The sequence below is a fragment of the Xiphophorus couchianus genome, chromosome 2 (assembly GCF_001444195.1).
Source record: "Xiphophorus couchianus chromosome 2, X_couchianus-1.0, whole genome shotgun sequence".
Classification (NCBI taxonomy): Eukaryota; Metazoa; Chordata; class Actinopteri; order Cyprinodontiformes; family Poeciliidae; genus Xiphophorus; species Xiphophorus couchianus.
The window spans coordinates 26,427,025-26,452,214 of record NC_040229.1 but is presented as its reverse complement, the minus strand read 5'-3'; the positions used below and the strand labels follow the sequence as shown (position 1 = coordinate 26,452,214).

General features: G+C 40.1%; 1 protein-coding gene across 4 annotated transcripts in view; it reads left to right on the top strand.

Annotated features, from left to right (window-relative positions):
* plxnb2b (plexin b2b) overlaps positions 1-25,190 on the top strand; it is a 155,262-nt gene that overhangs the window by 68,751 nt on the left and 61,321 nt on the right. Inside the window, exon 1 of one of the 4 annotated variants that reach the window (XM_028003495.1) lies at positions 6,123-6,219. The exons of the other annotated variants lie outside the window; for them this stretch is intronic. Within the exon in view, the coding sequence (XP_027859296.1) occupies positions 6,138-6,219 (82 nt within the window). The 5' untranslated portion in view covers positions 6,123-6,137. Of the gene's footprint in view, positions 1-6,122; positions 6,220-25,190 lie in introns of those variants that run through there. 4 annotated transcript variants of the gene reach the window in all.

Genomic DNA, 25,190 nt, shown 5'->3' with positions numbered 1-25,190 from the left:
ACTGGCGGGTTTTATAAAAACGTTTTGGGGATTAACTAGAAACTTCTTCAGAATCCTTTCTAATCCACCATTCCTTCTGATCAAAGGAAGCCAGATAGCTCTGACTTAAGCTTAGTTTTCCTTCCCACCTTTTTTTTTCTTAGTGTCACAGCTCCGGTGTAGAATCTTTCAAATATGCAGTTCACCCTTCCCTTGTCTGATTGCATTCTGAGGGAGTCTGAAAATGTGACTGGAAACATATTTTGTGTGGTAGACGGCTTGTCTGTGCCTTCAACTGACTGCTGTAGTAACCTGAAATGCTTAGCTGTAAGAGTGAGGTGGAAACCGAGGATATTTTTAATTGCGCAAATATCTTTTATACTTACACTGAGTATCAAAAATTACTGTTGCTAATTCAAGTCTCATAGCTTCTTGTTTTTCATGGTTATTTTTGCATCTATAAATGTGTAAAAGCTGTGCCTCGAATAGACAGGCTATCACTGTCTATTCTGTCTACATGCAAGGCTTAAGTAATTATTGACCTATAAGGGTAAGCTCTAATGTTTTACTTCTGATTTGAAGGAGTCAGCTGTTTTCAGGCAGTTGGTTCCAGAGCTAAAAAGCATAGAAAGTAAATGCTTCCTCCCTTTGTTTAGTTCTCCAACTAAGCAGGTCTCTAGCTGGCTCATAATTCACAAATAAATCTTAAAATGTTTAAACCTGAGACCATTCAGTGTTCTGTCGACCAGAAGCAACCACAACCAAGAGGGATGCAATTTCTATCCATACTGCTATACGTTGTAAGTCTCTGGAAACAACACTGTGGATAAGATCCAGCTTCTTAATTCATTTTTCCCTTTAATGATCTCTGAAGATATACCATTACAGCAGCCTGACCAATTAAGAGATTTCTAATCAATCAGTGTTTTGCTCTTCAAAGAAGCATGCTATTTTTTTCAATCCATCTGCGATGGTGTTAGGCTAACTCAGTGATAAATGTTTATTTGATCAAATGGTCATAGTCCATAAGTATGCCTAAGTTTCTTGCACACGCTGCTGTCTTTAGCTGTCAAGATAGGAGCTGATCTCAAACTTTTTCTGCATTACGCTACAGGAAGTTCTGATGATTGTGGTCAAGTGGTGAGAATCTAAAGTTGTCAACTCAAGTATGTAGATGTAAGTATAAATTCAGATCGTTTAAATGGCTTTATAAGCTTGTTTCAATTGGGTTGTTAACATATTTCAAGATGACTTGTTATGGGACATTTGTAAATTGTAGTTTTGTTTTAGCACATCTCCTGAACTTAAAAGTTCTGAGTACTTCTTCCATCGCAGCTGTTAAAAATTAATTACAGAGATTAATTAAGGCTGAACACAGAAATCTGTTTGAGTTCTTTCTCCAAATGTGGTAACAAAGCCAAAAAAAAAAAAAAAAAATTACGTCCAACGAAAATGAAACAAACCCAGCCTTTTTGAAGTGTGATATGTTGTTAGTTGGCCTACCATCTGCTTGTACTGATCAAAACAATTGACATGTTCATTATTTCTGTGATGTTTTAGTCAGTGAGTTCAGTCTCTCAGCTTAGCAAACAGAAGGCGCTGTGTTGCAATCGGCGTTCTCGAGAAGCCCAGTCTTGCTTATTTCAAAACTGGAATGTGCTTCTCCGTCTGTGCCAGAAAGGGGGCGAGAGAAAAAAAGATAAATCCACAACAGTAGGATCTGTTGTGGATGAGAGTGGGCCCTAGAAGCCCTCTTATTGTGATATGCTATCTTATGTGTGATAGGAGACGTAGAGCTGTTGCTGTGTTGAGGCTGGGTGAATGATTTCCCCTCTATCCCCCCTCCAAAAAAAAAGATGTCAGTACATTTCTGGACAGATAAAGTGGAGAAACTGAGATGTTGAAATGTTCGATCTGGTTGACCTTTGATATTAAATTCTTTTAAGATATGAAAGGCCATTTTCTGAGCAAGGAAGCTGAAATTCTTTTCTAATTTAGTAAAAAAGCATTTTGTGTCACGATTGGACTTTTTTCAAGTCTTCATTTTTAGGAAATTATATCAGAAATTGCCTGCACCACCTGCTAAGATATCAAACCACATTTGGATTGTGCCACAGGACCTTTGTGCTGGTCGTAGAGCATTTCTATTATATTTTGATGACAAAATGACATGCAGACCGAAGCTGAATTCTTGCTTGATAACACATCAAAGTATGATGTGACTTTGAGAAATATATTAGTTACTGTTACTAGACAAAGCTGTTTATTTTAAAACAAAAACATGACATATATCACTGCTGTTGCATCACACATTTTGTCAATATTTGTATGGAAAATAATGGTGTTTTTTTTTTTAGCTCTGACGGGCTGAAATGCAGCAAAATAACAGAATAAATAAAAAACTATTCCACAATCGAAAACAAAACTTCTGCAATTGTTACTGCTGAAAACACATCATATATTGTTGCAATTTTTAAATTTAGTAATGGCTCTTTCTAGTTGTTTTGATTGATTAAAAACTCATAAGTTTGCCAAGTAAAAACAAGTTTATTAGCATTATAGCTTCAAAATTGACTTGTTGGCAAAAAGACTGTAGAGCCAGCTGGATGGTTCATAAGATCCTTTTCTAACCAATCTAAACTGTGGTAGAACCCACAAGAACCTTGTATCACCAAGGGTTAGGGTTACTTGTAGTAACAAGTAGTTTGGATTCTTTGTTTTTCATTTTTGCCTAAGTTTAGTATATTGAAAAATGTGATATATCTCTAGCCAGCATCTTGAATCGCTGATCCAAAGGAGGATTGATTGTTGCCTTCATGTTTCATGATCGTAGTGCCGGCCAGAGTGGTCTTCTGCTGCTGTAGCCCATCTGCTTCAATGTCGTGCGTGCTGAGGTAGCGTTCGTGTGTCGCTTATAACAAATGGTTTATTTAAGCTATTGTTAACGTTCTGTCTTGTCAAACCAGTCTGCCCACTCTTCTGACATCAACAAGGTGTTCCTGTTTTTACAACTGTATCGACATTAATTTCTTTTCACCACATTATCTAAACCAGAATGAATGATGGCTGTGTAAAAATCTCAGTAGATGAGCAGTTTTGGGAATACTGACACTGGAAACAACAAGGTAATTCTCCTTTATTCCCCCTCCACCCTGATGCTCAGCTTGAGCTTCAGCAGCTCGTCTTGTCTGGATGCCTAAACAAGTTCACTTGCTTCCATGTATTTAGCTGTCAATGTTTGTGTTGGCAAACAATTGAAGAGGAAAGAGATGGCACGTTCCTTTCTGCTGTTTTCCCTTTTGTAATGTTATGTCGGAAGGCTGATAAACTGAGAACTTATTTTTGCTTTTCCCAGCAATATGTCGTAGCAGCTAGCCCGGGGTATTTCTTTTATTTCACTGGTGCTAAACTTGCCAACTGTCATAATCATTGCCTTTTAGAGAAAAATAATTTACTTTTAAAATGAGCAGTGCATAACAATCCTCAGCAAACCTTGTGTTTGTTCAAAAACAGGGACACATTCAGGGGCTTTTCCCTCTTTCACAAACAGAACTGGCTGCCAGCTTCCAGCAGAAGGTGGTGAGTGCATACCATAAAGCTTTATGACATGCACATCTAAAACCCTGCACTACTGTGTGCAATAGGAACTGTACGACGAAAAACGTTGGTGGTTTTGAAACACGACTTGTTAAAACTGTGGTGTAGACTAAAACCGAAAAATCCCAGTCATAACTTAAACTTCAGCGATTGCTAAAGAGAAATGAAGTGCATTAAAACAGTACCTTGTTTGTACTATTTCTCAAATCAATTTCTCAAGTAATTTTGTGCTGAAATTGCAACGATTGCATGTTAAGGTTCGACCTTTGACATGTTTCTTTTAATGATTTTTATAGCACAGCTTCGCCCGCCTCTAATTCTCAGTGCACTGCAGCAGAGCTATCTGGTTTATCAACATAACCTCTGGATTGCTAAGCCACAACTAAAATAGCAAATTGATCACAATCTCCTCCTGATTAGAAACCCATACGCCTACAATTTTGCTGATAGAGCCAAGTAAAGCAACCACAGAGCAAGAAGATAATTGGATGTTGCTTTACAGTCGAATAACAGCAGCACTGGTTGACTTTCAGTCTGCTATGATTTGAGCTCTTGCTTTGAAGCAGAAATCCAGTCCAATGTTTGGTGCTGGAGCGAATGTGCAAATCAGAATGCTAACAGAATGAGTCAGAAGAACAAACTTTTAAGGTTCACGCTTTTTCAGAATGCCGCTGTAATGCATTTTAATAGGAGTGGGCTATATTTAAGCAGTTATAGTTTACTTTTAAAGCTCTACTTTTGAAAAGAGGGTAATTTATATGGATTCTATTTTCCCAGTCCTATCTTCTGAACCTGCATTGTAAGTGCTGATGATAAATGGTCCATGGAAACTGTCATTCCTCCTTTCATACTGCTGAAACTGGATAATTTATTTTCTCACAAGCAAATGTCTCCCACGCTGGCTGCACTGATAGGTCATTGAGAGCCACTACATTCATTATAAATAACAGGAAAGTACAAAAACATTTTTTCTTTTAAAAAAAGGCAAAAAGCTAAGCATCCTTTAAGGTGCTTCTGTCTGCAGTGATTAATTTAAGAGAAATTCAGGCCACTAATATCAATTCTACTTCAGGCTTATTTGAAACCTTAGTTTTTTATTTTTTATGTATTTTCCTCTCCAAGAACAATAATTGTTTTATGACGATGTGCGTTTTTTTTGCGTATTTCTTTTTAAAAATGGTTTCTTTCTTAGTGTTGCTCAGGTTGAAACAAGCAGTTCAATAAAATAGTGATTTTCTATTGTAATCAAATGATGCCAAGAACAGATGATGCTGATGCCTGTAAAGTTATTTTCAATGCTTTTAATTTGTGATTAGCACATTTACCTAAGTTAACAACACAAACTTAGCTTCAAGTATCTTTGCGTAAACATTCCTGCTGGGGTCAAATTTTTGTTGGCAGCCAGCGATTACAAATCCTTAATACCTTAAATAGAGAAAAATGTAAAAATAATCAAATAAAGATACTGTATTTCTTTTGTCCTGTCAGATCCTTGTTCTACTTTGAGTTTTCTCCTCAGTTATTGTTATGGCAGCAGTTAGAGATGACTTTCACTGCTCTTTACTTGCTTACGGTATTCTTAAGCCATTTATTTCATACACTTGAGATCAATATGTTGTGGCTGGTGTTTAATTGGATCAACATTTTCTCCTGACAAATGGCCAACTGAGGCAGTTTCCCCACTGAAGAGTGTTCTTGCTCATGAAACCTAAACCAGACGACGAGACTAGAGTCTTGTCATCATCTGATTTCTCATTGTAAGGTTGGATAAATATCACAACGATGAATAAATTAAACATCTAGAACTCCATTTATCCATCCATCCATTTTCTGTTCACCCTTGTCCCTAATGGGGTCGGGAGGGTTGCTGGTGCCCATCTCCAGCTACGTTCCGGGCGAGAGGCGGGGTTCACCCTGGACAGGTCGCCAGTCTGTCGCAGGGCAACACAGAGACATACAGGACAAACAACCATGCACACACACACTCAGGGAGAATTTAGAGAAACCAATTGACCTGACAGTCATGTTTTTGGACTGTGGGAGGAAGCCGGAGTACCCGGAGAGAACCCACGCATGCACAGGGAGAACATGCAAACTCCATGCAGAAAGACCCCGGCCGGGAATCGAACCCAGGACCTTCTTGCTGCAAGGCAACAGTGCTACCAACTGCGCCACTGTGCAGCCCTCCATTTATCTGATTATTCTTTTTTTTTTTTACCAATCACTTTCAGTGAACTCCTCCCTGCCCCTCTGTTGTTTTCCTGTCTGATTTAAAAAATCAAGGAAATGAATGTGTCTGTCTTGTGTTATCTCAGCATTTCTACAGCAGTAGCTCTCCCAGGCAGCCATGACAGAATATTGATGGGTCTCTTCTCTTGCGTCTCTTCAATTTCCCACCCTTTGCTAAACTGCAACCCCCCCCACCCCTCTCTCTCTATGCTATATCCCAGCTGACACACCCATCGCTCCCCGCGGGACAAAAAGTTGAAATCTCTGGCAGAGCGGAGTCGTCTGGCTCACTGTCAACTCTCGTCTTCCCCCCACGGGAATGCAGAGTTCAGATGTTAGACGGGGTGACTGAAAATAAAACCAAACGCAAGCAGAGGGATGCTGCTCCGCTGTGTGCGCTGGCTGTTAACATAAGTGAGTGGCTGTCATGCATTTTGTTAGCATCAACACTTTTCTTTGGGCAGCCCTGCGGAGAAGGATTGCCTGTCGCAGGGAGGAGATAGTTGTCAGGGCCGTGCGAGCGCGCTCCCAAAATGGAGAGTAGCAGGGGCCCCTTTCGCCTGCCTGCCTCATTTCTAAGAGCAAGATAGCAGGAGCTTAGAGGGTAGATGTTAGAGGAGGAGGATTGGGGTAGTGGGAGATACTGGAGCAGACTGGTTCCTGAAGATCTGAGCAGTGAAGTGGAAAAAAAGAGAGACTCGTTTATCAAAGCTTGACTTCAAACGCTGCTTGGTGACCCGTCGGTTCTACAGAAGACCCTGTGGCCCCAGCAAGGGGAAAAAGAGGTGCCATCAGTGTTCAGGGGCAGCAGAGTTAACCACCCCGGTGGGGAAACGGGACAAAGTAGAGTCTATCAGCTCTTTAGAAGATGTCTGTGTGTGCAGGTGCATCCGAGCAGAACCCTTGCTCTAATTTGGCCAAAGGAAGCAAGTTTCTTTATTCAATTAATACAGAGGGCAGTTTTTTCATCTAAATACTGAATGTATTTTTTGATTTAGCATATTTGCACTGCCACGTTATAAGTAGAGTTTAGAGTGGACATGAAATGGTTTTGAAAATCTAATTTTACAATCTGTCAGTGGAAGCACGCTTTTGCTAAGGATTGTTTCAGTATTTTTAGAGAAAATTGCCCTTAAATGACTTGACTACACATGTACTCAGGGATTCTAAGGAGAAACATTAAAGGTCTTGAACTGCATCATCATACTACAGATATTTGCTGCATAAATAGACTAGTTTCATCTAAGTTTAGTAACAGAAGACACTGACATGTTTTATCCAGAGTGAATACAGTCTTCAGGAGATTGTTGGTTTATGTTGTGGATAAGGAGGAGTTTTAAAGGATATATATATATTTTTTTCCATTTTTTTTTTCCGAAGAGTTTTTGCGGCGCTAGTGGCTCATATTTTTTCGACAGTAAGCAGACAGGAAGGAGGGTGAGGAAGACATGCGGCAAAGGTCGCTGGGACCGGGAGTCGAACCCGCGACGTCCGCGTCGAGGACTAAGGCCTCCAAACGTGGGGCGTGCTATCCCCCTGCGCCACCACAGCACGCCCCTTAAAGGATATCTTTAACAGTAAAAACAACCTTCCATTTTTTCTAATCTTATTATATATATACTACTGATTTGTGGTTAATTTTAGGAATTAAAATGAACCTACAGGTGTTTTTTCAATTGTGTTTTCCTCCATAAACTGATGGTTATAGTTCTATCAATCACATTCTTGACAATATTGCTGAAAAACCAGACAGGATTCGACTTGCTGATCAGCAATGGAGAAAAAAAATCTAACTTTGCCTATTTTGTCCACAAAGACTAAAATTTCCCACCATTTACCTTTAAAAACGCTTTAAACAGCATGTACTTAGATGCACTTTTCCTATTGTCATAAATTATATGAACTTTACGGGATGTACTATTGACCATATGTATGGCAATATTTTGAAATACTTACCACATAAAATAGATTTTTTTTTATCGTCTTATATTGGCCTGTGTGTGCAAATTCAACATGCAGCTCAATCTTCAAATGGCTATAAATAAATCCATTTCGTAGTGCTTTTTAAAAATACTTTTTTTAAAATCCAACATTGAAACTTTGAAAACATCATGAATATCTTAAAGTAAATAATTTCATTATAAAAACCTTATTCAGCAATTGCAGTGGCTGCTATCATAATGCATCTTGTGACAGTTTCGGTATCGATTGGGAAATATCCTCTTGGCCTGTAGACTAAGTGTCAGCAAACCCGACTCTACTCAGAGTAAAAAAGTAATCAGATGAACATTATAATTTTTTTTTTTTTAGGTCTGATGGCTTTAAAAACGTAAAGTGCGCGACAATATATCATGTATTACTCTTAACATTATACGGTCTGCTTAGCCATACTTAAGATTTTGATCTCTCTGGTCCTTTTCCAATGTTTTCTCTCAGAATTACAATTTTATTGACATTTTATATAAGGGCAGATTTCCTTCTTTTCACCCATCATCTTTATCTCTTGCATTTTGCGATGTTTCTCTCGTTATTTTCGTGTCCCCTCTGCCTCGGTCCCTCAGACCTCATCTGTCTGAACTCTGTCCGTTTCTGCTGCTGACCTCATCCAGATGAAAGTAAGAGGATTTCAGTGCTCCGCAGTGTCAGGCAAAAAATCACACTGCAGCCTTGTATAGGATAAAGAGCTTATATATTAACCATATTTCTGCGATAAAAAGCGCCCTCTGTGATGTCCACCCTGCAGTCATAAGCTGCCTCTTGATTTATGCTTTCCCGATACGTTGTCAGTGCGACTCTCAGCGAACACATAAAAGCTCATGCATCTCTGTCATATCAGTCTGTCAGATCATTTGTTTATTCATGAGGAATTACCGTACTTGTATGTGTCCTGTTTACCAAATCTTTAACATCTAAAAGGTGGATGCGAAGGTTTTGGCTATTTGTCTTTTGTTTCGGTTTTCTGATTCGCTTTAATGAGAACCAAAGAAACAGATCTGTAATCCCTTGAATTTTCCTCTCAATCCCTGGTTTGGGATGTTGAGCATGCAAGGCTGTAAAGAGATCTCGAGTGACACACCAAGGTAAATCTTAAACGATCTCTTGAGTTGTGCAAGGTCATGGCCCTTCACAGAACGTTGTGTGTAGTATCGAAGTTCTTGACACTTCAGAAATTTTGTCTGTTTTTGCATTTTTAGTAGTAGAAGTCACACCAGTTTTTGTCTTATTTTATATCTCTGATACCAAAACTTACTTCAGATGATTGTATTTACTCTGGGATAAAACTATTGTCCAAACCAGCCTCACCGTTTATTTGCTCTCTTGACCTACTGACAGACTGTGCTGATGGCAGCAGCTGCTATCGAGCTTCAGAAATGACTCCCTTTAGTCTTTTAATTGCTGTGGAGTTTTTTTTCTTTTTTTATTGAGCTATTTAAATTCAGGAAGGTATTCAAACATGAACTGTCTGTTTAAGAGAAGTTCTGAAATTTAGACCAATTACAAAACTTTTGTCGTTTAGAAGTGGACTTACTGGTTTGCTTCGGTTCGTTTTTCATCCTGAAATGGACGTGTTTCCTTCTTATTCAGCGGAGGTTTTCACCTTGTAATTTTGACATAATGATCATTTTTACCCTGTTTCTTGTTGTTGAATAACAAGGTTTTTGAGACTCTTACATGAACCAGTGATGCACACTCTTGTAATAATTTTGGTAGCTGGGCTAATCAAGGCAAGGCTCACCAGCATGTTTTGTGGCTTTCAGTCCCTCACTTTGGTTCACTGGAGTTTCAAAACCTGAGAAAGAGCGTTGCTACACTGAGGTGTGATTAGTTGCTTTTGAGATCTTTTACCCTAAATGATTTCATGATTTATTTTTGAAGCTTTCTTCACATGTCTGACAGTAACCAAGCACTGATTTGTCTAATGAAGTTGAGTTCAGCTTTTCCCAACGTTAATCACAGTAAATTCATAATTTGACAGAGGGGTAATTATTTTCTCAAATTGTGCTGTGCAAATTCACATTATCATTTGAAAACTTTATTTCATAATTAGTGAGGCTACCTTGGTCTGATATTATAATTTGCTTGAGGGGAAGCTACTACTTCACAGCTCTGTGGTTCTTGCTCCCTCTTGTAAAGGCTAACCTTTCATTTACTTAGCAAGTGATCTAAATGGAAAAGTAATTTGGTTCAGCATGAGAAGCTAAATTTGATAAGAGGGTACTTTTTCCTCCAGTTATCGATTTGAAGCGAAAACAAAATGTCTAATTTGTGCAGAGTGAAAGTGTAAGCCTGGTATTTTCCCTGATGTCGGGGAGTCATTGTAGCAGCACGGAACTAGATTTAGCAGAAAACAATTCCTCTCTCTGCTAATGTGACCCTCAGGTGAACTGTGTCAGCTTTAAAAAACTGTTTCCTCACAACAAGTGAACAGCGGAGATTATTTTCAGCGGCAGCAAATTCGTCACAAGTTGGGTTTGATTTTGTTTTGTTAATGTTTCCCCTCGGCCCGGGAAACGTGACCTGCTGCCTCGCTTCTCTCTGTAATCTTAAAGGCTCGCTGTGCATCCGTCTCCCCAGAGGAGCGCTATGTTGTCTGTTAGCGCTCTGCCACTCTGACTCTCTGAGAATCTGATACCCTTTAAGGATTGGCCTCAGCTACTCTGACTACACTCCTGCATCCCTCACACACATTTACTCAGAGACAATCTCTCTCAGGCTGTCTCTTACATATAAATAAATCCCAGCCAATCTGCAATAACTGATTTCATGCACTCTTGTCACCTGTCGACCCTATCCTCCCTTTGCACTTTAAGTTCAACACTCTTCCTTTAGCGCTCGTAATTGTTGATAGTTACTAGGGATTAACCGAGCTTAATCAACACAACCCGCCCACCCAGAAAGAAACTCTAAACAAATTGGGGCTGAAGCGATTGAGTTAATCGTGATTAATCTGCTATTAAAATAATCAGCTAATTTAGTCAATGATTAATCGTTGACTGGAGTAAACAGGCTTTAAAAATGGCCACTTGCTGAAAGAACAACACAACTAATAACTAAGCCAAAACTGTGGCTTAGAAATGCATACATTTTGCATTGAAGATGAAAACGCTTTCTTAAAATCTGCTCTTTCAGGAATCCTCAAGTGACAGATCAAATACTGAAACAAACAAACAAACAAAAAAATTTCTATTAAGCACCTTTTGTTATCCAAAAAACATGATGAACATGTTAGTGAAGATGCTGATGCGTCCTTTGCTACAAATGATGAAGGAATGCTATTATTGCTTTTTTATATCCTTATTCAAAAAAGTATTTGAATTATTTACTTATTTCCATCTTCTAATTTATTTTTAATATTGTGAAAAAAAAGGTATAAGTGGTTAAGTAATAAAATCTGCAGAATGTGCCAATTTTTTTAAATCGATTAATCATCTTTGGTAGAATAACCAATTGCTTAAATAATCGTTTGTTGCGACCTCCAGACACACCTGACTCTATTTGTATGAGAATTCACTCTGAAAAGTTGATGAGGGGAGAGGCAAAATGGGCACATCGCAGAGAAATGAGACTTTATTTTAAAGCTGACTGGCATTGATTTCATCCCAAATACATGTTTACATAACTCTGACAACTACTGCCAGTGTACGTACCGGTTATTGATCGGGAAAAATGAAAACATAAGCAATGTCGGATTAACTGCGTAGCGGGTTGTAAAGATTCTCTTGTTAGATTCACACAAGCTGCTTTCTATAAGTTTCTCTCTTCTGTTTTTCTCCTTCTTCTGCTGAAAGTAGGAATCCACAGGATGTAGTGAAAGAAGATTGTCACTCATGGCAAAGATGCGGGAAGGATTTTAGGATTTCGCTGCCAGTTGGAAGCTTAGGCCAGATGAGTTTCCGAGACAGATTGGAGAAAATTCTTCTGAGCGCACACTTGCTTACTTGTGAATACTTGCATGTAAATACCCATGTGTGCGCAGACCACTTGAGATGCTGGTCGACGGTGATTATAAACTGCAGAAAATAACTCTGATGCAAGCCCTCATGTAGCTATCGAGGGCTGCCCGCCATGCAATCTAACCTCCTGATCCTTGGTCTGCAATTGCCATGGTAACAATCAGTTTTTCCGCCACCCAGCCACCACCGCTGCTGCCCCATCCCTCGCTCCAATCAGATGTGCCTTGTCGGGTGCTATTCAGGATGTGGATTGCCAGGCCACAAGCCCAGCAGGTCCTCTGCAGAGCTAGAATAGAACCAATCAAGGAAATGGACCGGCTCGACCAGGTGCCACTTATGAACATTACCCCGTTTGCGCACTCTCATGTTCATCTGTACAGCTACTTATTTATTTGTACCTGTTGTCATCGGTGCGCAAGTCTCGTTTTTATCGAGTAAGGTGCACAACATTGTAGTTCTTCCTATGGATTTGATGATTGATGATGAGTCTCTTCTTTATGTTCTGTAAAATGTTGTGATGTTCTGCGAGACAGGAAGAGTAGATCATTTAAGTTCTCTTTTTAGATTATCCTGAAGAACTTTTTGTGGATTTGACAAGTCAGCGTCTCTTTCTCTCTTTTTTTTCCTTCTTCCTCAGATTTTACACAGGTTTTCATGTTGTAAGCAAAATCTTACAAGAAGAGGTTATTGTCCTGAACCACCAATGTGGTGACAAAGTTGTGCAAGTTGATTTGACATCCAGCAGGGCTCAGCGTTCTTACCACAATATTTCTTTAGTTTGCATATATTACACCGAACAAGTCCTTCTTGCCTGACACAGTCATTAAACTATTGGTTTCATTTACATTCCTTTACACTTCTACATTCAAATGTTTTATGCTTTTTGCTACAGTCTTGGGAGAACTTTATATCTTTTATTTATTCATTTATTTATTTTACTGTGATTGTTACCAAATCACAATGTATTTCTTAAAGGTTCTCTAATCAGTTTACACTATAATTTCAAATTTGACTTGTTCATAAATCTCTTTTTTTTTATTTATCTACAAATACATTAAAAAATCTTTTTTTGTGCTTTTACAAACTTAGTACTGTTGATTCAAAATCAATCTAATTAGAATCTAAATTGACATAAGTGGTAAATTTAGATTTTTCCTTTCAACTCAATCCTGTGTTCACTACAAACCTTGCCTATGTGATCATTATTGAGTAAATGACAAATTCGGTGTGGTTAATGTATCGGAAGTAACACAAATGTGACTAATTAAGAGGGGGACAATTAGTTTGGTTTGCATCCATGCCTGGAGCCAATCACCGCCTGAAGAAATCAGCTGTGACCTGAAGTTCGCTTTGGACCAGGCGACAGGAGAATGATTGCTGAGTATTTGGCTCACACACTACATGCTAAACACATACCATTAAAAGCAATCACGGCAAAGCAATAAAACTGTAGCTGATTTGGTGTGCAGGTGCAAATAGAGGGACCTGCGCTAACATTAATATCAGACGGCGAAAAGCACTGCAGGACTCCATATAGTGGCAGCTAATTCAGTGATTCACTCGACTTACTTTCTTTTACACTGATGGAGTGATTGTGGAGAACAGTAGACCTGCAGTTAACGACTAGCAGAGAAACACTCTGAGATGAAGCAAAAGATGCATGCTCTCTTCTCACTCACCTGTAGAACCTCCCCGGAGATATTCATGTGCTCACTAAAATGTTTCAAGTTCGCACAGTAGACAGGGATAATCACAGCATAAATGCTTAAGACTTTTTATGGGTCATATGCCAAAGTTTTTTGTTTTTTTTTAATCTTTTATCCCGAGGCATAAGTACCTTCAGGTTTGAGAGATGGTTTTCATGCTATGGTTTTTGCTGTGGACCTGGTGATTCTGTTTCACCCACTGAGTTTAATGTTCAATCATTTCCTCAAAATAAAAAATAAAAAAAATCACTTGAACTCCTGTCATATGCTTTTTTTTAAAAATCTGGTATCTTGACTCCCTTGGGCAACACTTTATCAGTTTCTTAATATAGCTGCAGCCAAAAGAGCAAACTCATGGTGTCGTTGAAACTCTTCAGACTCCAGGCTCCTGCTTTCCCCTCATCTCTTTCTCTTCCTTTAAGAGACAGCTGGTGGATCAGGCTCCATAGGCCATACTTTGCCAGCTTTAATCCACAAACTGTTTCACGAAGGCCACAGTTATTGGCAGTGTTGTTGAGCTGTTGTGATTGCATCAACATTTTTCAAGCAATCATCATCAGCTAGCGAGCCAGAGAGATGGAGACACTGACAAGTCAAGCAGCCACTCACTCAAGCACTCACACAAGGAAATATATTTAATTAGTTTAAAGATGGCCGGCTGATCCCGGCACCAGCAGCTTAGGGAAGCTGAGTGCTGTCTTTACTTTCCTCTGTTGTTTGATGAATTCTGGGCAGGAACAAAGAGGCACAGATTCCTTCGTCTGAAAGTACCGTCCTTTTGATTTGGGTCTAATTGCATGCATGTTAGCCTCTGGTATAACAGATACAACTAATTAGGCGCTTGTGTGTGTAATTAAAAGAGTCTTTCATGGCCAGGCTTCCAGCAGGGTGTGTGCTCTATAAAAACAATTAGGGAATTTATCACCTGGAAAGATTCTTCATCTATTTTTATCTGCATATCGGGCCCATCTCTCTCTCTCTCTCTTTTTGGACAACAAAGGAAGCATGTCCTTTGTGACAATCCTCTGCTGCTAATCGAGACTCTGCTGTAACAGTAGCGGTGTGGAGAGTTAGGCTTGATTGCCATAAAGGGACAGTTCAGGATTTTTGAAGGGCAGTTTTGTTGAAATATTGTATGACATGGATCTAAATGTTTATTTACACAAGTCAAAAGGTTGTGTGAACACTAGGCACACTTTATTCTGAAGAATTACAACTTGAATTTATGTTCCCACACTAAAATAAATACATGAAATAAATAAAAATCTCTAGTTTTTAGCATAATGCCTCACATTTTATTGGCCAGTTAATTTGTCTACTATAGCCAGAAGTAGATGAAACTTGTTTTGCTGATCGAGTACAACAGTAACAGCTGTTTATCTGACCATGTGGGAAAAATCTTTGCCCACCTCTAATTTAAAAGTTCATGAATTGGTACTCTCATTCAACGCAACAACAATTTAGAGATTGGAGCCGTTTTAAAATGGAAGAAGTCCACTTTAGTCTTGGCCCCTCTCAGGCTAACCATTTATCTGAGCCTCCAGGACTAAATACTAAATGAACTGAAAGAAGCCAAGAGAATTATCTACTGCAAAAGTTCAGAACTATCCCTTTAATGTATATTGATATACAGGGAGTTCAGTAACTTCCTCTGAGATTCTTCTTTTTTATATCGCTCCCCATATTCTCCTCCCATCTCCCCTCCCAAACCATTAGGCTCCATATTAAAGATTCATATGGCACCTACACTGTATTCAGAATACACCACTCCCCTGCTGCTTGCTTCCTCCTTACTTATTCTACTCTCCACTTTATCCACTCAACCTTTACCCCAGCATCCACCCCAGCTCCCCTCATATCTGTACGTCCCTACTAATAAGGATACTTAGAGCAAATCCTCCCAGCTCTAGTTTCCACAGCGGATTAGCCGTCTCACCCTCTGTGAAGCCAACAATCAGTTGAAAGAAGCAAAAACAAAAGGCCTCCTTGTTGCTGATGTGCTGTTTTGGCTCCTTGAGCTTGTTTTCCCTTTTTCCCACTCTCTCTTTTTTTTTTATCCTTCCCATGACTTAGACTGAGGGTTACTCATCCGCTCCATTTCCTTTACCTCTTTCCCCTCTGCCTCGAGTTTCCATTTCTCATTAATACTTCCACCGTCGGCGCACATGTGCCTCGACGACTGTTTATGCATTTGTTTTCCAGTAGCTAATTCTGACCAAAGCCAATGTCCTCGTTTTGGAGGATGGACTCAATCTAGCAACTGTTACCCATAATTTCTGATGGGTTAAACACAAGCTCCTTGGCGACAGGGTATCTTAGCCAAGCTTTTGACACTTGGATTTTCCTCACTGCAAACCAGAGGATGAGACAACAGAGTTCACATAAATAATCCGGCGGTTTATCCCTCACCGTCTCCAGCCGCTCTGTCACATTTAGAGACGAAGCTTCTTACTCCTGCCCCACCGGAGTCTTCCAGCAATTAGGCAAGTGCCAGAAAAACACATTAATCTAGCAGTTATATCTAGCCTCGTTAATTTATGGTAGGGTTGGGGAAGCTTACTCATTAATTGGCTGTGTTGGATGACACACAGAGAAATTACATTTGCATAGATCATTTTTAAATTGCCACACAGCATCTTGCTGGGAGCAATGCTGAGAATAAACCTTTTGCTTTTAAAGCGTTTGATGGGAGTCTCGTTGATCAGAAGGAACATGCATGGAGAAAAGGTGTCTGAGAGAACTGTGTGGGAGCTGCAGGGCTTTTTTTTTTTCTTTCCTAGACTGGGCTTTGAGGTAGCCATCTCGCCCACGTCTCCATACAAGCCGAGAAATTGGCTGTACTCAGCAGACCAGGACGAAGATAGCGACTGGCGGGGGGCAGAAGAGCAGGCACCCAAGCAAAAAGGAAAAAAAAACACCCAGGATGGTGCAGGGGGGTAGGGGAGTTGATTCCAAAAGGCTTCTTGAGTTTCATTCCAAAAATTGAATCGTCAATTTCTATTGAGCCCACCACTCTGCAAGATTGGAAATGAATGAGTGTCAAAGCGGTGGTTGTCCTGGAAATAAGGGGTTAGCCCTGGAGTGAAATTCAGTGGTGACGGCGTGGGCAGACTCAGAGAGACAGGAGTGGATAAGTGGTAGAGGAGAAAGAAAGGTGGACTGGAATCAGAAATGTAATTGAACAGAGGCCCTGACCTTGAGATGCTCCGTTTTGCGATGGCCAGAGCTGATAATTCCCCCCTGGCTCAAAAGCATTCACGGGCCGAATGCTTTGTGGTGACAGAGTCCAAAGAAGAGACAGATTTTATTAATTGAGAGTTTCAGGAGGCATAGATGGAAATCTTGGCTTCAGCTGCAGACATCAGACTTAAATTTGTGTCCCTGCCTCGGTCATTGTGTTTGGCATGTTCACCTACACTGCCGGTCAGACATTTACATAGAACCATCCTGGGCATTATTCGTGATTCCTTGCTTCTCGGGATGGGTCGATTAAACATAAACATGATGAATTGTACAATTAATGATTGGATTTTGATGTGAATTTTCTAAATCTATCACTTGCCTTCTAAACACCTGAAAATGTGAAAGTTTTAATCATCTGTTTAGTGATTTAATTTTTCTTCATTATGTTGACATAGCTCCGCTGGTTACCAAACCAACCCTAACTATGATCCTACCACCACCATTCTTGGCATTTAGTACTGTGTCTCAGCTCTTGCTTATTGTCATGGTGACCAAACCGCTCTCTCTGCTTTGTCTGACAGTAAAACTTTTCTTTAGACGATATTTGAGTTGTCCACGTGAACAGCTGTGAGTTCCAGATGTGTTTAAAGGTGTTGATTTTGAAGCTGGTTCTTCATTCATTCAGCTGGATTCACTGTGGACATTGACACTGGTGTTCCGACATCTTCCAGTTTATACTGGGCTTCAGCCTTGGTGGTTCCTGTGTTGGTACTAAACATCCTAATGAATTTTCTTTCATCTTCCATCACATTTTGGGTCAGAAGCTTTACATTTGGAGGCATCTGGGTGGTCCAAATAGACAGTGATCCTAAACACGCTTTGTAATAGATTTTGGGAATGGATAGCAATACTGACAAGAAGAGGTTGAATCATATATGTGTGATTTTCAATCTGCCTATATTAGAGAAAATCCACAACACTTTCTAACTTGTGCATCAAGCTCTTGATTTTTGTTGTATCCCCCTGAAAACTCGACTGGTTCCAATGCATCATTAAAATCCCCAGATTAATGACAATCTTGCCCATGATGATTTATCTTCTGGTTGGAGCAGATGCCTGACCTCTGCCAGCAACAGTCCTCTTCTTCCCTCCTCACCTTAGGGTCTATGTGACAAAATGTCAAGACGTTCAAATGACATGAAAGGCACAGTGACCCCTTCAGAGATGAGGTACAGATGCTATCGTTGACACTTCTTGATGTGCTGCACAAACTGGTCCCAACTGCCACAATGCCGCTTATCACTCAGACCATCTGCAACCTGATTAGAGCAGCTTATTTTTAGACGGTGAGATGCCCTCTGACCTTTGTGCATCTGCATTTGATTAGAAATGGATTGGGCAATTAATCAGAGGAGTGTACAGAAAATAAAACCTAATCATAGCCATTTATCAGCAGGGGAGTGTATACATATGCATAGCATTGTGGTTGAACTTCACCTGTGCTTTATGAGGTGTACAGATCCCTTACTTCCACCAGCAGCTCACTACCTTTACATATAAATTAAATGGTAAATGGTCTGCTCCTATTAGTGCCTTCTAAAGCTTATCTGTACTCCCCAAAGCACTTTATAATGTGCTACTCAATTACTTTTGCATGGCTGGTATGTATGCATTGAATTCTTGGATGAAAGTCGGGCTCATGTATTGCCTTTTTGTTTGAAGTCTATTAGAAATGTGCAACAACTCCAACCTTTAGGTGGAAAAAACAAATCCCTAATTGATTAGTTGCCTAAATTTGAACCAACACTTTCCCATTTCTTATTTTTTTTTCTTCTTCACATATAATAACCTTTTTATCTCATTCAAACTTATGCAAACAAACACCCCCTGTACCTGTCAGACAAGCTGAACACCCTGGTATTAACAGAGAGGGAGGATGGCAGCCCAAGTGGCAGCACCAGTGATCATCTCCACGATTTCAAACTTAATTAACCTGGGCATCACGCCACACGTCCTCCGGCCCGTCAGCAGCGAGTGCCGATCTCCTCTGAGATCTGTTGCGATGGCGGTGGGGAAAGAAAAAAAAAAAGGAAGGGAGGATAAGGGCGAGATGAGACAGATGGAAACTTGCCGCACCACTACCAACACACACCATAGCCTGCTATTATCAAGTCATTCCTGTTTGCCTCAGTGTGAATTTAGTTTTTTTTAATATATACCTTTTAGAAACCATTTTTTCTGCATTTAACAACATTGCATTTGCCCAATTAACCACTGAAAGGGGGTGAAACATTGACACAAAACTCTTCACATGGAGGTTAAAGTGAAGGCAAGGAGTGTAATAATGAGTTATAATTCAGCCCCCTCAACCCCGGTACTGAGGAAAAGTGTGCTATTTTCACTCGCCTACTTATAAACCTGACCGTAAATTTTGAAGAAACGTCCTCAGTTTGGTACCATCGTTTTACAGTTTCTTGTTGTTTTCTCCCCCAGACTGCTCTGACTAACCTCTGATTATCTGAGTGCTCCTGCTTCACTAAATGTTAATTGATGAAGGGCTGTGGTGATATTTGTAGGTCATGTAAATTGCCGATTTCCATCCTTGATTAATCCAGCAGTTATTTTCTAAGTTTCTAAACTAGTCATTATGACTGTACCAGAACATCGTGTAGTTTGTCTCCTCTCAAGAGATTGAATTTGCTCAAGACTAACTAACTAAGCAGGACATTTTTACTGATAACTAATTAATCAAAATAAGTTAAATGGTTACATATGGAAAGCACCTGTGGAAAAAGGTCACCTACTGATATGGTTTAGCCTTTTTATTGCCTTTACAAATAAATCACAGTTGCTAAAGACGCCAATGTGAAAACTAAAGACAGCAGAAGAAACATGGCTTATGTATCAAAATCATAATTTTTACAAAGTGTTAATTATCGCTATAGTTTAAATATATTTTGATTTTGAGATCATTTTTGTCTTTGCATTAAGTCAGTTAGATCATATTATGTAAAATTTCCTGTTTAAATACAGTGAGACTCTCTGGCAGTCTCTCTGAGGTGTTTGCTTCAGTCTCCTCATGAAGTGCCATCTCTGCTGGATCCTCAGGTGTGTTTTTTTTGTTTTTTTTTAACCAGGTAAGGTCATTAGCGATCTGTTCTTCAAGGAGTTGATGATATACAGAGTGGTGTGTGTTCAGTTAACAACAAGCCTTGGACACATACAGGAGTCCCCTGGAGGCTATTAATTCTGGAGTATTTTGAATAATTTCAAGGATTTATATAATGGGGGAAACATTGCCCTTAACGGTTGGCGGTCCAGTAAACCTTCAGAGCAAAACTTTCTTGTCCTTTGCTCACCCCTTTCCCCTGAGTCCTGACTCAGACTGTCTGCCATTCTGTCCGTCTTGAAATCCGGGAATGTGGAAGTTGCAGACTCGACTATCTCTGGTGTCAGATGGGGAGGTCGGTGTACACACGAAGGCTGTGCAAAATTCCCTCAACTCAACAAGGACTTGTAAAAATATATTTTGCTGTTTCTCATGCAGAGAGGAAGAGAGAGGAGTCTGACAGCAGATTGATTGGTGAAGGGATTATTTCCTTCCCTCCTACTGTAATGCTACTGTAAACCCCCTCCCATCCAAAAAAATATAATAAATCCTGTCGTTCTTACATTTCCTTATTTTACTTATCCTCAGTTGTTTCTTTCCCTTCTCTGCCACTCCCTCTTCCATCATCATCCTGTCTGTCTGGGCGTCTCATTTAAGTCTGTGACATTTGATGTGAAGTGGCGCGAGCCCGAGAGCTTACAGTCACTGACTCATAAAAACACATGTGCATGGAGGACTGGATGTGGAAGGAAAGGTCAGGCCTACTCTCCGAGGGCCTAATCACCCACTCTCATTGAGTGGCTCGCCCGCTCAGTCACACTTGATTGAGTGTGTTTGTCTGCGCTTGTGGGGGTGTGCATGTGAAACATTACGGCGGGTGTGATGGGTTTATGCAGGAAGGTGACGTCGAGTGCGAGTGGGATAGATTGCAGGCCCGAGAGCGCTGATTTGTGGCTGAAAGCGTGTTCATCAGTAAATGTGCATTCCTGAGTTGGGGAACATACAATTAGCAAATGACCGCTTTAGGTCAGGTGGCGTCCCCTCTGGAAATGTGCATTCTAACGTACACACCGGCTCTCCTGTTTCCAGACGCGCGGTGCAATCAGCCACCCCGTCAGGGGAGGTGTGGGGCTGTAACAGGCTCATTAACTTCTCCCTGAATATTTTTTTTTTTATATATATATATAGAGGGATATTGGCTGAGATGAGTGGGCCACACGCGTCCTTAACACGGCCTTTTCACGCCTTAGTTTTTACACTAAGTGATTGTGCCTGCGTGAGCCTAAATATGCGACCCTTCCTTTTTATTCCCACCTTATCCTTCCTCGCGTTTTCGTGGCTATTTCCTCATTAGGGGACCTTCCGCACTGCCCACAGCTTTGAACAGCCGTAGCAAAGCAGGGTGGCAGGGATTAAGTATTAAAGAGCCTCAGCTGCTCTGGGGCTCCTGTAGCTCAGCGCTTGGCCACCAAGGCCTGATAATGGTATTTGTTTAGCCATTAGTCAGGCCCTGCTTAGCAGCTCTCTCCCCTCTGGCTACAGCAGTGCTGATAGATGATGGATGAAGATTGCAAGGATCGGCAGACTGAGGGATGAGAGCTGTGCAGGGATTTCACCAACCCACGGAGCGTTTTTGTTTTTTTAAAATCTTTTTTATTGCCCTCAATTAAGAAGCAGGTAGTCTAAGCAAATGTGGTTTTTCATTAATATTTTAGAGTGGGTGAAAGTTAGAAGGCGCTCTTGTGTTATGAGTTTTGCATTGAGGCATGCAGAGGTTTATCACAGTCCTCCCATCCTGTGATTAGTTTTCTTCGTCCAACTAATTAAAAAGACGTCCAGTCCATTTCCTTCTGCTGCATCGGTGGAAGGCAGCTATTAGAGATTACCTTCTAAGTTCTGAATGTGACCTTTTCTCCATATGCTGATGAGAGCTGGCTCATTTTAGAGCCATTACTGATAGCTGTTAGTCATTACCAGCAGCTGGAGTCTTACTGGGCATCAGTTAATATACCCATCACGACGATACGCTGTCACCAACCACACTCTGACTCATGTTGACAAGTGACAGGCAGCTGCCAGGTCGCACAATAAAGTTATTGAATTTCAGTCAGTAAAGTGTGAAAGGCCCGCCCTCTGCTTCTGTCCTCCCTCCTTCTCTGCTCCGTCCCACCTGTTCCTTTGATGTTTTGCAAAAGTATTCATACACCTTGAAAATATGTTTCATTTTATGATAGACCGATACAGACTGGTGCATAATTGTGAGGTGAAAAGAAAAGGTTATTTAAGTTTTACAAGCCGGAAATCTGAAAAATGGTATTTGACTCTCCTGAGTGAATATTTTGCTGAAGCATTTTTTGTTGTAGTTTCAGTGACAAGTCTTGGTGTATGTTGGTGTCCCTTTGCTTGGTAATACTCTAGTATTACATTTTCTCCCCATTCTTCTTTGCAAAATAACTCAAGCTATCGCAATCAATTTTCAAAACATTCAAAAGATTCTCAATAATAAATATTAGACTATGACTGTCATTATCACACGTGAATATGTTTTGATCTGATTGCTCAGTGACATTGTTTGGTATTTCTGTCCCCAATACTTTTCACACTTAGGGCAATTTATTGAGGTAGACGTGCCCAGTCGGTTTTCTACTGCATATACAGTTTCATTTTGCCTATGAACAAAAACGTTCATTGCTGGTATTTTACCAGGGTGCCTTCTCTCACATGTTTGCTGTCCCCTATAATTAGCTTGAGGCAACATGTGTGGGATCCGTGTCTGCCAGTCCTCCTGACAGGTTTCCCACCTGAGCTGTTTATCTCCACAGCTTTCCCAGAGGTACCATGGAAATCTTGGCTGGTTCTCTGATTAATGTTCTCATTATCTGGCTTGTCGGTTTACATGGACAACCATGTCTTGGTGCTTTGGCATACTCTGTACATTTTCAGATAAGAGATTAAAAATGGCTCAGATAATCATAACCTTACCTAACTTTCCTTTAAACTGATCCACAATTTTATCCTCAATCTGTCTGTGTGTTCCTTAGTCTTTAAGTAATGTTCTCTCGCAAACCTTTGAGGCTTTCTTAGAACACCTCAATTCATACACTAGACTTTATTTTGTTGCAGATGATTAAAGGGGGATTAAGACGTCTATGGAAGTGTGTATGTATATATATATATATATATATATATATATATTTATTTATAAATTTGTAAACCTGGCATCATTTTAGTTCATAAGTATGCACTGTTATTTTTCTATCACATAAATCTAAATACAACACATGAAGTTGGAGGTCGTAGAGGGACAAAACTCGAAAAAGTTCACGATTTACAAAACCTGTAGACATTGGTTTGGATATGTGTGAATATTTGGTTTTAATCCTTTTTTTAAGATGACCAGAGTATTACAAACATGCCCAGGCAGGCAACGGAGCACCCTGCTAAAGCTCCAGTACTCCTTTAAGTACACAAATACTTGACTATACTGCATACACCAAAACCAAGACACGACCAGGAAGGCTTGCCTGATAGAAATATTTCTTGGCAAATGGAAGTGACCATACACAGCCAACTTTCTCCATTGTTTTGTTGTCATAAGCTGCTTTCCCACATACGACGTCCGCACTATCAGGTTCGGCCATTGTCCGAAGTCGCCTTTCACACACAACAGGAGTTTATCTTTGTTAGACAGCAACTCATTACTGGAAGTTTTCCATGTGCCAGTCTGTCACGAGAAGCTGGACCTGATAGAGGGGAAAAAAATTAATTAGCTATTAAAATCTTCTTTTTTTTCTTCTAGTAGCATACTGGGAATGATTGACTCATAATGATTTTTCAGTTATGATATCAGTGCTGCCTGTATCTGAACTTGCCTCCATAGAAGTTACAAGCAGCATGGTTGCATGCAGAAGAGAGTTGGAAGTGGTAATTGTTTGGATTATAGCCTACTGTTGTTGACAGAGCAAAGTCTCCTTATATGCGGCTCAGTCTTGGAACTTTATGTTTTGTCAAACTCTACATAATTATTATGTTCAGATTGTAACCTGTGTGTGTGTGTGAGTTGGGAACTAGGAAACAGTTTTTCGATAATGGCATTTATTGGAATTAGTTATCGGATTGGGTTTCTCTAGCTGAAATTTACTACATTATGTTAATCAGCCTTTTACAACAGTCACAAACCTCAGAGAGGGGAAGCAGCAGATCCCAAATAAAACACAGATCATTTCATAGGGTAATTTTAAATGGCTCCATCTGAAATCTGCCTGAATTTAAAATACCAGCTACTTTCTATAAAACAAAAGCAATCCGTTTTCACAGCCCATCATGCGACTGTCAAATTCAGGCACATTAAACACCACAGGGCAAAATGGAGACAGCTGACCAGTCAGCATGCGTCCTCTACCAGAAAAGTCTCCAAATACACATACTAAGGTTTTAAGGCATTAAAGTTTCCAAACTGCTCACATTTTCAGTGTTATCTTCCCTGTGCTTTAAAGTACTTACAGTAAAATGCCACAAAATGTCAGAGTTGTGGGTTTTCAGTTACTTCCAGTTAAATAAAGCAGTTTAATGCAATGCTGCTCCTTCTCCACCTGTTGTGCCACAGTGGAGGTCAGCAGGCTAAAAGAAAGCAAAGTTTTGTCTCTGTTATAGGAAGACAAGTTCATTGTTTGGAGATATTTTAGTCTTAGACAATGTAGGTTTAGAAACTAGAGGAACACCACCTTACTCTTACTAAAGTAATGTTTTATGAATGTTTTTAAAAACAATCCTACTCTACATTATTGGAGACATTTTGATGTTGTGTTTTTATCACCTCATTTAGGACTTATGGTATGCATTTTCCTCTTGTTTCATGACAGAAAGCAATGCCTACCAATTTTTGGTGGCACTTGCATGCCACACGTTCGTCTAGCCCTCACAGCAAAATTTCCAGGCTTGCAATTAAATATAAATGTAAAGACACCCGGATGTGTCTGTGCTTCAGAATGTTTGGAGAAGTGCCATACGATTATTTTGCAGAGTTGTGAAGCATGAGACAGCATCTTTGTTTTGGGGAATGCTGCATAAAGAGTTTGCATCCCCCGGGCCCCTCATTGCAGACGCGATTTTGATGGTTCTGAACATCAACCCATCTCCACCGCCGCCAGATTGCATCATGGCGTACAGAGGAAAAGCAAGGAGAAATGCAAAATGGGTAACTCAGCATGTGTGCTGCGAGTTGGATCGCAGTATCTGTAACAAAGGAGAGAGGGGGCAACAATGATAATATGTAAATGAACAACATTTATAAATTTATAAGACTCAGATTCTTTTGCTACACAAAGTTTCTCCCTATTGTTCAAGCTCCTATGCTTGTGTAGAGAATAAAATGCATTCAAATGTGTTTATATTAGAGCTGCACAATTTATCGAATTGCAATATCAGTGTGTG